This window comes from Rhizophagus irregularis, chromosome 22 (assembly GCF_026210795.1).
Source record: "Rhizophagus irregularis chromosome 22, complete sequence".
NCBI lineage: Eukaryota > Fungi > Glomeromycota > Glomeromycetes > Glomerales > Glomeraceae > Rhizophagus > Rhizophagus irregularis.
In genome coordinates this window covers 2,415,368-2,431,997 of record NC_089450.1, presented here as the reverse complement: position 1 = coordinate 2,431,997, position 16,630 = coordinate 2,415,368, and the positions used below count along the sequence as shown (strand labels likewise).

General features: G+C 30.6%; 4 protein-coding genes across 4 annotated transcripts; all 4 read right to left on the bottom strand.

Moving 5' to 3' along the window:
• Positions 1–4,260: 4,260 nt before the first annotated feature.
• OCT59_014735 (uncharacterized protein) lies at positions 4,261–5,169 on the bottom strand (the record flags this gene model as incomplete). Its single annotated transcript, XM_066150210.1, has 1 exon — positions 4,261–5,169. One exon carries the CDS (start codon positions 5,167–5,169, stop codon positions 4,261–4,263), a length of 909 nt encoding a protein of 302 aa, XP_066002398.1.
• Positions 5,170–5,569: 400 nt separating this feature from the next.
• On the bottom strand, positions 5,570–6,904 carry OCT59_014734 (uncharacterized protein; the record flags this gene model as incomplete). The annotated part of the gene is made up of 3 exons (XM_066150209.1): positions 5,570–6,255; positions 6,340–6,471; positions 6,529–6,904. The coding sequence occupies 3 exons, from the start codon at positions 6,902–6,904 to the stop codon at positions 5,570–5,572; spliced, it is 1,194 nt and encodes a 397-aa protein (XP_066002397.1).
• A 3,366-nt stretch (positions 6,905–10,270) lies between these two features.
• OCT59_014733 (uncharacterized protein) lies at positions 10,271–12,379 on the bottom strand (the record flags this gene model as incomplete). The annotated part of the gene is made up of 1 exon (XM_066150208.1): positions 10,271–12,379. One exon carries the CDS (start codon positions 12,377–12,379, stop codon positions 10,271–10,273), a length of 2,109 nt encoding a protein of 702 aa, XP_066002396.1.
• A 2,213-nt stretch (positions 12,380–14,592) lies between these two features.
• Positions 14,593–15,401, bottom strand: OCT59_014732 (uncharacterized protein; the record flags this gene model as incomplete). Its single annotated transcript, XM_025323703.1, has 2 exons — positions 14,593–14,803; positions 14,911–15,401. The coding sequence occupies 2 exons, from the start codon at positions 15,399–15,401 to the stop codon at positions 14,593–14,595; spliced, it is 702 nt and encodes a 233-aa protein (XP_025190017.1).
• Positions 15,402–16,630: the final 1,229 nt, after the last annotated feature.

Below are 16,630 nucleotides of genomic sequence, written 5' to 3'. Positions count from 1 at the left end.
TAAAGAAATGTTTCTAACGTTTCATTTTCATTTTTTTTTTTCTAGGAACATCAAGTTTCTTATACAACCCGGACTATTTATTTATTTGACTTTTAAGAGCGTTTTATTTCTCTTTTTTTTTAGGATTCGAATTCTTTATATAAACCGGACTTTTAAAGGTAAATTTGGAAGGGGGTGACATATGTCTATTTTTTTCATTTATTTGACTTTAAAGAGATGTTTAGAACGTTTTATTTCTTTTTTTTTTTCTAAGGACGCCGAGTTCTTTATATAAACCGGACTTTTTGAAGGTAAATTAGGAAGGGAGATGTCATGTATCTATTTTTTTCTTTAAAGAGACGTTTTTAACGTTCTATTTCTTGATTTATCCTAGGGGCGTCAATTTCTTTGTAAAACCCGTACTTTTAAAGGTAAACTAGGAAGGAGGGAGGTGGGTGTGTATTTTTTTATTTGTTTAATTTAAGAAATGTTTTCTACGGTTCATTTCTTGTCTTTTTCTAGGGATGCAACTCAGACAGAGCAACTAGATAAATGAAAATTTAGGTAAATGAGAAAAGGGATAACGAGTTGCTTTTATTTCATCTTTTTTCATTTTCATTTTTTTTGCTAATCTTGATTCACTAGTTTCTTTTTATTCTTTGGGTAATTTTATTTATAAAGATCGTAATTTTATTTACATGGTTTAAATAATGTCTTATTACATATTGTAATAAAAGGTTTTTTTTTGTAAAATTTCACATTTAAGGTGACTCGTTTCATGGATTTAAAATTTTGAGGTCGGAATATTTTTATTTAAAAATTTATATATTTGTAAGGTAAAATGGTAATCCCAAATTTTAAAAAAAAATTTTAACTTTTTTTTCTTTAAATAATCTGTTAATTATTTAATATTAACAAAATTTTCCTGTAAATTTTCTTAAAACTGGTCGGCGGTTATGAGAACCAATTTTTTAATATTGTGTCACCTTACATAAAATAAGTTAATAAAAAAATTTTTTAAGCTTGGTTTCTGAACAATTTTGTTCACTTTTTTTTCTTTATTATTGCGTGTTCACACCATTTTTTATGATCTCTCATGAGTCCACTTTTTATTCTTTTATTATCGCGTGTTCACACCATTTTTTTATAAACAATTTATTAATTGATCTCGCGTAGACAATTTTATATTAATTCTGGTCGGAATTATTTAAGAAATTCCGAAAAGTTTTTAGACTTTTTTAGTTAGAATGAGGTACAAAATGTAGTGTACATTAATAAGTTAATCTGTAGGATAAAACAAATAGTTACGTCATTTTTTATCAAGACTCACGTGGCTTAACAGGAGGACACGTGATTATATTTTGTCTTTCGTTACTCATCTAATTCATCTAATGTAATCTCTTCATAAGTGGGTAAAAAGATTAAGAAAGAAAAATTAAATTCAGTGATATTTAAATTTAATTATTGTTTACTAATAATATTGGCGAAAATATAAAAAATTTAAAAATTTTAAGTAAATAAGCAAGCCACAAACCGAGTAAAACAGGGTGAATTATATAAGTCTAATACTGGTAATAATATAGTCTGGTAAATCATAAATTGACCCAAGTTAATAAAAATTCAGGGTGCTAATGCCAATTATCCAATTATCGATTATCTATTAACTTGGGTCAATCAGACTATAAATAATTCAGATATTTGCATGAACCTGATACCGACATGATACTCATGATACTCTAACAAAATGCATATTTACGGCTCAAGAGCAGCAATTTTTGATGATCGTACACGTGATCGGTACGACGGTTAAATGTTATATACAGTCTTTCGGGTGCACGGCGTGCACAGGTTAAATATGTAATCTAAACGTTACTGTCACACCGGAAAACAATTATTATATAGTAGATTTTAATTCACTCTTTATCAAGCATAAACCTAGTTCTCTATCATTAATAATCTTTTAATGTTCCATTTATAATATTATTGAATACTATTTTAATTCTATAATTCATCCGTCATCAATGTCACGTCAGCATTAAGCACTAGAAAATTAACCAAGTGTCAAATAAAGGATTTTAAACCGAAAAATGAAAGGAAGTCACGTAAATCATTTGAACATTATAGTGCAAAGTTTTTTTTTTCAATAATTTTATATATTCTTTTTTTATTTTTATTTTTATTTTTGAAACCACGTGAACTAGATTACAGTAGGGATTGGAACCGGTTAAGGTTAACCGGTTAATTAACCGGTTAAGGCGGTTAACCGGTTAAGACCTCTCAAAAAACGGTTAACCGGTTAATTTAACCGGTTAAATTAACCGACTAATTAACCGGCTAACTTAACCGGTTAAAATACAGATCATCCTAAATTAGTAATTCCTAGCCAACTTCTAACTTTAACTTTACTAGCATTAACTTTAATTTTGCCCACCCTAATAGATTCGATGATAAACCTGCAATCTTATATTTTAATATAATATATTGCATATGATATTTATAATTTAACATTATTTATGTTAAAATATTCTAAAGTTATAACCTTGATTTATGCAGAAATCAGCATATGATCGGGTATAGTATTTTAAATAAGAAAAAATGCAAAAATTTGAATACTACAGTGGCCATCAGGATTGGAATGGAATTTCGGATAGAACTAAAAATATAATTAAAAAACTTTTCAACTTAGTGCTGATACCGGTGACCACTGCATGACTGGGTAGTAAGTAATTACAATATACTGTATGTAATTTTTTACTGATGTATACATTTTAATATAAATATTTACCAGAAATTACTCTTAAATAATACTATTTAGTTAAAAACACAAAAATTTATCTTTAAACGCGCGTTAAAATACAAAAAATAGGCCTCTAAACACACGTTAAAATATAAAATTTATATATTAACCAGTTATTAACCGGTTAGCTTCATTACAAATTAACCGGTTAATTAACCGATTAATTAACCGACTATTAACCGGTTAGACGCTCTAATTAACCGGTTATTAACCGGTTAAGCTTTTTTTTGACGGTTCCAATCCCTAGATTACAGAAAGATAGACAAGAACAAAAGATAAAACAAAAGTCAAACGCTATCTGATACTAAGCTATAATCAAACCGCCCGAAGACAGCGCCACTCTGGTACTTTTGACGAATCCGGAGGAGTCCCTAACACGACATCACATCCCAAATAACCAAAGTAAAGGCTAGAGAACTAAGTATTACGTGGTCTAAGTGAATCTAAAAAGGATTGTACAGGGGAGAAATTATCTAAATTAAATAAGAGATTATCTCTATAAGATTCCCAAGAACTAGAGCTCCGCAACCTGACCTGACAGATCGGGTGACCCGTCGGGTTGACCCGAAATATTCAGGTCAGGTCATCAATTTCATGACCTGACACGGGTCGGGTCAGTGCTAGTCACTACCCGACCCGACCCGTTGACCTGACATATATTTGGGTCAAATAAATTAAAAACACCGAAACTAATAGTTCCGGAGTTTTTACATGTAAAATCAAAAGGAAAAACGCCGGAACTAATGATTCCGGCGTTTTTACATGTAAAATTGAAAAAAAACGCCGAAACTAATGATTCCGGCGTTTTTACATGTAAAATCAAAATGAAAAACGCCGGAACTAATGATTCCGGCGTTTTTACATGTAAAATCAAAAAAAATGCTGAAACTATCAGTTTCGGCGTTTTTACATGTAAAATCAATATGAAAAACGCCGGAACTAATGATTCCGGCGTTTTTACATGTAAAATTGAAAAAAAAAATGCCGGAACTATCAGTTTCGGCGTTTTTACATGTAAAATCAATATGAAAAACGCCGGAACTAATGATTCCGGCGTTTTTACATGTAAAATCAAAATGAAAAACGCCGGAACTAATGATTCCGGTGTTTTTACATCTAAGATCGAAACAAAAATGCCGAAACAAATAGTTTCGGCGTTTTTATATATAAAAACGAAAGTAAAACACCGGGACCTGACGTTTTTTCAATAAAAATTAAAAAAAATCTTTTTTTTTAATTAAAAACGTCGAACCTGACGTTTTTTGTATAATTAATAAAAAAAAAACGTTACATAACGTTTTTTTAATTGAAATATTTAATAATAAAACTTCGGGTAACCTGAGTTACCCGAAGTGACACGAATACTTTCGGGTCAAATGGGTCAGGTCGGGTCAGAACGGTTTACCCGACCCGACCTGACCTGAAAAAAAATTTTCGGTTCGGGTTAACCAGGTAACCCGACCCGACCCGACCCGTGCGGAGCTCTACCAAGAACCACTATGTAAAAAATTACAGGTCATCCAACGTATACACGCAAACACGTCAAAATTGACTTTTTGTTTGAAATAAGGTAATACTTTGTTGTGATAGTAACGAGTGTATTGACTTCGTCGCTTATGGGCAACGGTAGAAGGTAAAGTAGCGGCCGATGAAGACGCTTGACCAGAAGCGGTAATCGTGTGTTTTCGATAATGTTTTTTTTTCTTTAAAGTAATGTCTAGACTTTTTTCCCACTTTTTGAACGAGCGGGAACGTGATGACCAGGTAATGGTTGTCAATTCCGAGATAAAATCGGTAACGTACTGTATCAGGAAACGCGACCTTTCCACCGCATTGCTGAAGTAATTATCAAAAAATACAGCTAAATCCCGTGGGATAAGGTGGTGTAATAGTAAAATCCATGGTTGTTCTCGTGGAATACGTATTTGATCCGGAGAATCAGGTAGACGAGCAGCATCTAAGACGTCTGGGAAAACTTTAAACATATTAGAGTTATTGATCCTTGATTCTATATCAAAAGATATATTGCTAGTGCGTTCTTTCCTAAGAAGATTGATCAGTTTCTTTTTGAATTTTGTGAGGAGTGACGTTATGGATTGATGATGAGATGGGCATAAGCCAATATGTGCATTGGTGTCTTCGTCTATCGAACATTCCGTGCAATTAATACGGCCTAGAGGGTAAAGGTTAGGATAATTGCGTTTTAAAATATTGCCTGTTGGATATGTAAAAGTGGATTTCTTAAGTTTGTTGGATTGAATGGATGATAATTTAGACGACGTGGGCATGTCAAAAGGATTAAAATTGATCCATTGTTTGGTATAAACCCAGTCAATGTCGCCATACGTAATTTGATAGTTAATAGGTGACAGTGAGCTGTTATTCATGGCCATATTGAAAATTCTAGATTGGATAGGTATATTGCTCCATTTGCGTAAATTTCGATCAATTACGTTGATATGATTGTAATTGAACAGCGCTAAGGAACTTCGATGAAAAAATTTGTGATTGATGATGATTGGATCGAGCGAATATCTGCCTCGTTTAGCTAGGGCATCTGCTTGATCATTAGCCTTGTCGTTACTATGTCCTTTGACTTTTCTCAGTTGGACCGTGAGGTAATGTTGTGATATTAACCACATTATAAGATCCCATATTAAGAAATTATTTTGTTTAAGCCTGCGTCGTGGACTTATAGTAGGTGAACCTAGACGTTGATTAAAAGTATCTATACAATTTTGTGAGTCGGTAAATATTTCACATGTGGCATTGGGAGGTAAACTAATAAAATTGTCAAAATAGCAAAGCTTTCGCAGTTTCGCTTTTGAAAGAAGAAGGGAAAAAAATAGTAGAACCCAAAAAAGAAATTTGTGGTAAAAGGGGATCCGTCTGTACCCAGCCAAATCCAGATTTGCTATTAATTGTACCTATATCTGAAACAGAACCATCTGAATAAAATTGAAAGTTAGTATAAAAAAGAAATTTTGAAGCTATGTCTATTAAAGTTAATTTGATTTTGTCGTCACATAATAGGGCAGAATCTATTACTGACGATAATTGTCGAAGGACATGGTTTGGATCATGTAAAGATGGTAGTTCTAATGTTGTAGTAGTGGAAGTTACTGTGTTAACGTTATGTTGAGCTAAATAAATGCTGTGTGCGCTATGTCTAATTTGATATAAGGGTTTGGTGCTGACATAATATTTAGATAGAGGAAGATTTTTAAATCTTTTATGTTCTTGGTTTGAATGATTAAAAACGTTAAAGGTTGAAAGACGGTTCGTACGAATAGAAATTGAACATTTAATACACGCGTCTTGCAAAATTAAACTATGGTCATTAAGATGACAACCTGAACAAGGGGTTAAAATTAAAGGTAAAGAACGTGGTGATTGAGGGGTGACATTATTTAATATTGAAGGATTATTAAAAGGTAAATAATGTTCCATGGTGGTAATGGAACTACGCGTGTCGGTATCTTATATATATGTTTTTCCAATAATACAATTTTGTATTCTAGCGTCCCAATGATATGTCCATTCATTACGTTTTTTGTGATTACCCAAGGATTGATCAGGGATGTGTTGTAAGCGTGTTGGAATTGTGTAATTATCGTTAAGCAGGTGTGTTAAAGTACGATAATTACTTAGGGTGAAGTCATTTTCTAATAATTTAAACCATTTTGGTTTAGGTCCTTTAAAATTGTTGTTGTTTAAACGTTTCACTTTGTTTCAGGTCAGAAGGTAATTACCATCTGCGGACACAAGTTGGTTGAGGTACATGATCCTTTTGTTTCGTAAAGATTTGTAATCATTAGAAGATAAGTTCAGAAGATATTCCACTATTGGTGTGTGTCCTCCTATGATGCCATAACTAATAGTGGGATCCAGATGAATTTGATATTGTTCTAGTAAAGCTAGACTCTTTGATAAATAACTCGGTGAAGAAATTTTTCCTATATATTTGTTGATGTCGCGAGGTATTCCTGGATACCAAAGTTCGTGAGTTAATATATCCAATTTTTGGATCGCTATAGGTCTTAAGGTATCAGTATTGAATAGAGCCGATAGTGCATTTAATTGTGATTTGACTAATAAATCCATCAAATTGTCGATATGTGGATACATGTTATTATAAATGATATTGTCTGCCGTATTAAGTGGTAGAGAAAAGAATTTTTTGAATAATTTTTTAAGAGGTACAACCAGTTTCTGTACTTAAATATAATTTAAGATCGTGTGCTGGAAGAGATACTCCAACTTTGGAAAAATAACTTTGTTAATAATATATATTGCGTGAGAATGAGCAATTTTTTTGTGGCGCATTATATCACGTGGTTCATGATGATCGAACGCGCTTTAATTAATGTTTGTTGGTGTCTATCTAAAGGGTTGATGTATAATCCTAAGATTCTTGTGCCTTTATATTTAGAGACAATATTAACATCTGTGTTTTGTCCATTGATGGTAAGTTGTACAGTTTTTCTATCATTACCTAATCGTTGGTTTGTAAGGATTTTGTATTTGTCGATGTTCACTTTAATTTTTGCTAAGTCATAAAATGAATATGCGATATCTAATTTAGTTTCTAGTGTTTCTAGAGAAGGACTAAACCAGGTGGTGTCATCGAGGTATCCGACCAAGGATAATTCAAAATTATGAATAATGTCGGAGTCTTTGTGGTAAATATTTTTAATTTTCGTAGTATCACATTTATAAGCAAGATGTGATTGTTGATTAATGTGATAAAACAGGGGGTCGTAATATATATTCCATAAAAGCGGTGAAACAACTTCGCCTTGGTCTATACCCTGTAGGACCTTGTATGATGCTAGGTTTCCATTAGGTAGGATGATGGAGTTGTATCGGTTAGAAAATAAATTAATGAAAAAAGTAATTATCTTTTCCGGAATTTTAATACATTGCAGAGCTAATCGTAATAATGTAATATCGACTCTATCATAAGCCTTTGATAAATCTTGTATGGCAATCCATAGTGGTTTCTTGTAAATACGTGCATGTTCGATCAAATGTTGTATTTGGAACAGTGGTTCTAAACATGATTGTCCCAAAACACCCGCACGGTTGTTGAATTGTAGGATGTTGTATTTCGCTAATGATTGATTTAATCTCTGATAAAAAACTGAAACCATCAATTTTCTCGTCATTTCCAAAAGGGTGATAGGTCTTGTATTCGTAAGTTTACTATCCCAGTCATGTGGTTTCGGTATTGGGAATAGCAGAGCGTCACGCCATTTTGTGGGTATCGTATCTAAATGGATACATAAGTTGAAGATCTGAGTAAGTAATATTAATACGTCTTTATGTAGGTGCTTCAAGTCTTCATAGGTAATTTGTGAAGGACCAGGTGCTTTATTAGAAGGAGAATTTTTCAAGATGGCTAATACATCGGAAATATCGATTTGTTGTTGAAGTGTATCCCAACAATCACTATTAAAATGATTATTGGCCAGATCATATATCGTACGCCACGGTAGAGGTAAGTCATCAATAGAGTGGTACGTCAATTGGTTATCATGTTTACCTATATTTTGATAATGTTTAATAGTTTCTTTTTGTATGATTTGTGGATTGTTAGTAAATATGGTTTCGTTATTATTATCTTTGAAGATTAATCGGTCTAATGTAATTTTTCTAGGTTTTCGTTGAAGTATTGAATTAATCATTTTTGTTTGATTATTTGATAAATCAAAATTTCTTTGATTAATGAAATGATCAATACGTTCAGTTTTCCATTGTGATAATTCATCATTTCTTTTTTGTTTTAAGTAATTATATAATTTGTAGATTTCTGTTCTCTGTGCATAGAAATCTTCTTGCGTGATAAAATTATTTAATATAATGTCGTGATCCATTGAGCGTGCTAATTTTTGTATATGATCACGATGAACTTTCCAGTTTTTAAAATATGAAGTCCACATTGAGTCGGGAATAGATGAGACAAGCAAAGATTTGTCTGTTGGTATTTCTATTTTATTCCTGATATAAATGTGTTTTAAATTTAGGAATTGTTTCGTTTTATATAAAGTAATCACGTGTCGGTTTAATTGGCGAATGTGTAAAGGGTATAAATGATGGTGTTCTTGGGGTGTTATTTTCTTTTGAGGAATAGTTGACTTTTTGATGTTATGTAAACTATGTTCAAATATATTCCAAATGTGGTCCAATTCATCTTGTGTCAAAATATTGTCTAAATCGATGTATTGGAAGCGATGTTTAAAATATGTTTTTGAATGAAATTTGTAATTTTCCCATAAATCATCATTCATTAATGAATAATTGGGTTTCTCTTTTTGCTCATTTCGTCTGTTACCTTGACGATGTCGAGAGCGTTTGAAAAGGTCATTTTGTAATAGAGTAATCACTGCTTTATGATCGCTAGTGAAATGTGATGGTGGGATTTTTTGTGCAAAAGTATGAATTGATGCGTTTAAAATGTTGTTATTACCAAATATATAATCTATTCTGTGTGTGAGTCTTGTTATATCTGGAGTTTGGTTTTCTGCATGGAATTTTGCCATGTCTTTAAAGCCTTTTAATTTTGCCATCTGAATTATATGGTGATTAAGATTATTTTTTTCTTTTGGGTAGCAATTGAGATCCCCCATAATGAGGTTGTAATATTTGTGATTATCGTCGTTAGTATTTTGTGTTCTAAATAGTTGGTCAATGAATTGGTTGCACTCTTTTTTGATAATGTTGGTTTGTTTGTCTCTTCCAGCAGGTAGATAAAGGCATGTAATGTTCAATTTATGGTCACGTTTGAAGCCCAATTCGATATTTAAGACGCGACCTTTGTGAAAACGTATTTGATGTACGTGTTGGTATAAAGTACTAGTAAGCATTATGCTGACGCCAGAGCCCCTGTTATCTCCATTAGCGTCTAAAATTATGTAAATAGATAAATTTTTATTAGTTGGATGAGGGTGTCTTTCGACTAATTTATTATTTTCGTGTTTGTGGCAATATTGTGTTTCTGTTAGGCCAAGGATGTTAAAGTTGTGTGTATCAAAATAATTGATAATATCGATTAATTTGGTTTTGTAGCCCCCTTGAATATTGATGGTTCCAATTTTGAGATAATCTATAAAATAATTATTATCGGTGTTAACGACGTGTAAATTAGTAATATGTTCTTCGTTAGGTACGTCGTTTATATCAGGAGTATATGATGTAGATCCTGAGCTGTGGTGACTGTTGTCGTTGTTATTGTTATATCTGTTTTTGGTATTTTGATTATATGTATTTTTTTGTGTTTTTTCTATATTTTTTGAAGAAGAAGATGAAAAATTAATAGGTACTTGAAATGAAGGTTGGTTTTCGACGCCAACCATGTTAGTAAATTTGGTGTATTCCATAAAAAAAAATAATTTTAGTTAAAACAATGTGTAAAAAAGAATTTAAACGTTAAAATCAAAAAAGGGAGAAATCGTAAGTGAGTCCAAATATGTGTTGAGGATTTGTTATCAACAATTAACGTGTTGCGTTGAAACTCGGGAGGAGGTTCAATGGGTTATAAGATTTAACGGTGAAAGTGTCATTTTTCACGGGTTCGTCTAGTGTGTTGTCAATTATGCCTTTGAAGATGGCACCATCCGACATAGCAGCGTCATCAGGGATGTCAGTGTCATCTTCTGTTGCCGGGACGAATTCACTATCTTCGGCTGAATTGTTATATTCTTTGTTATTTCTAAGGTTGTATTTGGATTTGGTTGATTTATACGAAGTTTGATCATATGGTGTAGCTTTTTTGGATATTTTGCGAGGGCGTTCTTGGGCGGATGAAATTTCTTTCTTGCTAAGTAAATTGATGTTAGTGGTGAGATGTCCAATGATTGTGTCATATTTGTCTAGTCGCGTATTCACATTCGTAAGTGATGTGTTCATTAGGTTAGTGTTGTGATGGATGTCAGCGATCGATTTATCCGTTGTAATTTTACTTTCTTGTAAAGTTTTAATATTTTTTAGGAGACTTTGGACTTGTTTTTCAAGTTCTGTGATTCTTTTGTCTATCCCATCATTTGATGTATTTTGATGTAGGTTTTGGGGGGTAGACATGGAGGGTTCGTCCCAGTTATTAATGTCGTTTATATTATGTGTTTTGTTGTATGGTTGTCTTGTTTGACGGGAGTATTGTAAATTATTAGGTTGTGGTTTTTTATTGCAGTTATCTGTTTGTGGTGATGAACGTTTGTTGTTTGTTTGTGATGAATTTGAATTTTTGTTGGCGTTAAGGGAAATCACGTGGTTGTATCTATTTCTGTGGTTTTCGTGAATTGTGATTTTTTCTTCTTTTCTATCAATGAATCTTTTGTTATAGATTTTACGGTTGTCTCTTGTTGTTTTGAAGTTCTTATTGTCACAGTTTTGAGAAATGTGTAATGGTGATCCACAAGTGTTGCATGTTTTGGCTGATATGTGCCCTGGGATGATATAGATGGTGTGGTTTTCGAATTGTGACGACGTGCCTCCCGTTGCGTTATCAGGATAATTTTCTGGTGAAACGTATATATAGGCGTTTTTCATGGTTGAATATCGAGTAGTTTGTGTGAACGTACAAGTACGTCCATAAATGTGTTTGATAAGTGGATCAAGATCCATAGCTGTTGTGTTAAGTGGTAGTCCAGTAATTTTAAAATATTTACTGGTGCGCTTTTGAAACTCAGGGTCATTTTGATTGCCCGGTAAAATTCTTACTACGAAATTTTCTATTTCTAGGCTCCAATAATTTTCTTTCATGAAATAATCGTAGGCAGATTGTTTATCGAAGCGTACGATTAGTTGTTTATATGCAGGTTTGATGAAAATTGGGCGTCCGCGATTATTGCGGTTAGGTAATTTTCTTGGTGGCTTTTTGAGCTCTTTTTGGTCTATGATGTTGCTGTTGGTTTTAATAGCGAGGTGTTTGATAAGCATTATTGTGTCGTAATTATAAGGTATGTCCATAATTTTTATAACTGCTGAGTCCAAATTAGCGAATTTTTTATCCAGTAATGTGTTGATAGCTTCATTGGTTAATTCGTATATTTTAACCTGTTTAAGGTCATCGGGACTCTTTTCTATGTAGTGGTTAAGTGAGTCACGTGTTCTAAAGTATATAGTGAAATATTTGTATGTGGAAGTTGTATTAGATTCAAATTTGAAGGCGTTACTGTCACGGATAAATGCCGTTTTTAGTAAGTTAATGATTTCATTGTTAGAGAGGGCAGGTTTAAAACTATCTCTGGGAATAAATCCTTTGTGTGCTTTGTTAGAAGCTTGTGATGTTTGTGTAAAAATATCAGTTAGCACGGTCATTGGAATCGCATTTGGCAAGTTTGTTTGTGTGGCTGTTTGTGATTCTGATGATTTTCCTTTATCTGGATTAGGTTTTGAGGGATCTTCCTCCACATTAGTCAAGTTTTCGTTGATTGGTGTTTGCGTGTGAGTATCATTTTTTAATGAGTCATGTGATGTGAGTTCAATTTCGTTGTGAGAAAGGTCGTGAATTGAAGAGGTAGCTATTACTTCTTCCATAGGACAGTTCGTAGATACTTTATCGATATTGGTTACAGTATTATTATTAGGTTTACTGTTAGACATATTTTTAACTGTATTTGGTGAAGAATATGTAAAGTATATGTCTTCTTCGTTAGTTACCGAACGATAAGATTTTTCTATATTTTTAAGGAATTTTTTTGAAAATTTTTTTCCGATATTAAAACTCATATGATAATGTTCTGAGGAGAACGTAGAGGCCAAAACTGGTGAAAAAAGTGGTACTTGTCTATAAAGAAATATGTTTTTTAACGAAAATTTCTTCTGTGAATTTTTGGTATTTTACGATCGTCAGAAAGAGTTTCTAATTTTATATATTCAAAAATCACTGCATACCAAAAATTGTAAAGAAATTAATCACATGATTAATAGTGTCGGCTGAAATTATGCGCAATTCCGGCCAGCACTACCAGTTAAAATTACTCAACGGACTTAAATAAAAGTTTGTATTATTTATTCATGGTGTCAGAAATAACAGAGATTCTTGATGATACGTTTACCTTATATGATATAGTTATTATGCAGCCGAATAGGATCATGTTGTTTTTAACATCATACTGATATTTTTTAGATAAATTAAATATCTTTGATATTTTTGACGCATTACGTCATATAGATTAATTGTCACATGTTTACTAGCATAGCGGACATGCTTATATCACCTTGCCGATCATTTGCCGATCACATAATTCCGGATTTTAAAAACTTGTTGAAAAGCCATAAATAATTTTAAAATAATATGGCAAAAAAATAATGGAAATCCAAGATAAGTACTAAATTATTATATAATTTTAATTATGTAATTATTAGTATAATTTTTTATATTACAATAACACATTTTTCGTATGTGATAATTCAGTCATTTTTGCGGATCATCAGACAAAAATTGATGGACGAAGGTGAATATGCATGGGCGAAACTTGAAACTTTGCACAAATATTCTTTATCTTATATATAATATATAGTAAAAATAAAACAGTGATACGATCCATTAAACAGATTTTTTATTAGTAAGGTATTTAACAAATAATTTTGCAAAATGAATAAATAAATATCAAATAAATCAGTGTCACAAAATTAAGTAAATACCATGAAATTACATAAATTAATGTCACAAAATTAAGTAAATTGATGCCATGAAACTAAATAAATCACAAAATTTAATAAATAATACCATAAAACATATGCTACTAACTAATTATTTTTATTAAAATTTAAAACAATAATAAAAGTTAAAAAGTTGCTACTAATAAAAGTCACTCAATAACAATCCAATTCAAATAAAATTTAATATGCAACAAATTATAACCAAACTTAAGTTTTTTGTAAATTTTGAGCATATATTATTATGTAAAATTTTTAATAACGGCATTTATTATGTGATATAATTGAATAAATGATCGATAAATGATCGGCAAATGATCAGCAAAATTGTGATAAAATAGGGATGTCCGCTATGCTATGTTTACTATGCTTTTCATATGGAACATGTTCTTGGACGTCTGCATAATAACACAGTTATTAGGTATATCATTTGAACTGCTTCGCAGTTCGGTGATATTTCAACCCTCCACCCAATAACTATTATTTATCACCTGACGTGGTCAATAAAATAAAATAAAATTAGAACAAAATATCATAGCAATCATTAATTGAAAACAACGAGGTGTATTTTGAAGTCGACTCGAGAATCAAGAGTGAATAATAACAAATAAGTGAAATAACCCATTTTTGAGTACAATTAATATAATTATCTGGTCATTTGACATTGCTATTTAGTCAATTGATTTTTTTAATTGATTATTTCAAAGATAATACATATAATGTCGATGTAAAAAATATTTCTAATTAAAGAAAATTTTTCAATCAAATAATTCGAACGTTGCATATATTATGATTCAATAACAGAAAAAGATCAGGATCCAGACTTATATATACATGATGAGTATAGGATAACGTCTATAAACATCGTTTATTGTTTCGTTTAAGAAGAACTGAACATAAAGGTACTAATATTACGATATAATATGTAAATATGCATTTCTATATAAAAAAAATCGAAATTGTATCCTTAAAATATCTAATTCATAAATTGTACTTATTAAGATCTTAAATTGAATATGCTTAATTTTTATTGTATCCTTAAAATATTTAATTCATATACTGTATTTACGTATCGCAATATTGATACGTAAAGAATAGCTACCGATATATAATATGCCAGATCTGTCAATTCGTTTTTTAATGAAATTTTTTTTTTAAAACGGAATCCCATTGAATAACATATTAATAAATGGATCATTTACAGATTGTTGAGGAAGATTTATTAACCTCAAATTATAGATACTTGTATTTCGTTGTCTTACATATCGATTTCGCCTTCTTTGTTTAATCTTTCGTGATCCATATGTTTCCACATTATTAGTGAAGTGAGTAAGGAATTTTAAAGGTCTGTTAGAAGACATTATCCTGTATATAAGTATTGTTTTTAAAGAAAAGATATAAAATATTTTCATTTTTTTAGAAAATTAAAAACAAATGAAATATTTTATGTTTAATTTTGAATAACATTATACCTTAAGGAATTCCTTTGACGCAACTGCTTCTTATAGTCACCCTTGAACGAAAGATATTTAGGAATCGGTATTAATTGAAGTGACTTTGATCTAGGAGGGGATTTGACAGGATTATATATTGAATTTTCGATCTTTGTGAGCATCCTGGGAACTTGATTTATTACGTGAAGATTAACAGAAAGGAAATGAAATAACTCCAAATTGTTCCCTTTTGAAGATAAATCTTCGTTAGCATTAGCTAATCCTTCAATTAATTTATAAACTAACATAGGTAAATTACTTGTACGGAGTAAAATAACTTTTTGAAAAGCACAATTATTTCTATCAACGTCAAAGTAATATTGATTATGTTTTAGAAAACACTTAAACAGTAGTTGGATAAAATATTTCGATGCTGGAGCATTTCTTGCAATTAAAAGTTGAAATGTATCCATATCAATTAATTTTACCGAGTTGAACAAGGAGATTATTTTAATTGAGGAGACTGACATTTTATATTCAGTTATTATGATATGACAATTAATTTATTGCATCATCATTAATTGTGAAATTTAGCCAATTAGGACGAGAATTTTTGCGGGACAAAACTTTTATATGATTGATTAAAGTACAATATTTCCGGGCCAATCTTAAAGTGCGTCCGTTTAATATATTTTAAAATATATTATATAATTAACATTAATATTTGCATAACCAATTAGATGAATAAATTTGAAAGGCATTTTTGGAAAAAAAAATGACGAATCGGACGTTTTATTCAATGAAGATTAAAATATAATAGATTTGTTTATTTAGATTTAAAATAATTTATATAATTCACACAATGTTAGTATTATTCTCAATTTTATGTCAAAACAAAATTCATCTGAAAAAGCTTTATTTTAAGATATTAATAATTAAATTTATAAAAGTTTAGTACTCAAAATCTTTATTCTACTTTTTTAGGTTTAGCTATAAATTATTTTTATCGTCAAAAAAAAAAAATAATAATTATCCAATAACATGAGATTAATCTAAAAGATTTAATAATTTATTTCAATATTTGTTTGCTTATGGGTGTACGACATTATGTGTTTACGATTAATTAATTTCTTTTAAGTTGTATTTTTTAATGACTATGTAATCACATGATCATCCTTTTTTAGATAATATTTTATTTACCCCTTTTAGATAATATTTTTTAGTTTTGTTTCGTTATCTTTGTATTTCGTTCTATTAGCAGTTGCTTGTAGTCCCGGATCCGATGTCTATATAATAAAAATAAAAAATAAAAATAAAATAAATAAAATTTTTTTACCCCTCACTATGCTGAATGTTAAGATGAACGTTCTGATAGATTATGATAATATCTCCAGAGTTTCAGGCCAATTTGCAAATTTATAAATTTCAAATTTAATTCATTAAATGATTTCGTAGATAATTATTATCAATGGATAGACGGGATGATCCTCACTTAATTTTACTGTGTCCGGAGTTTTCTTCCCATCATTCAATTATATCGGGTCTTTTTAAACCGATGGATATTCACTTATTTTGTTACATTTTTAGTATTCTTTGAAAGTATTAGTAATCTGATAATCATGCATAATCATCGAAATAATTTTTATATAAATTTATATATTATATATATTATATTTAAACAAAACAAAAAAAAATTAATTGACGTATGATTATATTGATTATGTAATAATATGAACAATAGAATAAAATTATATAATTT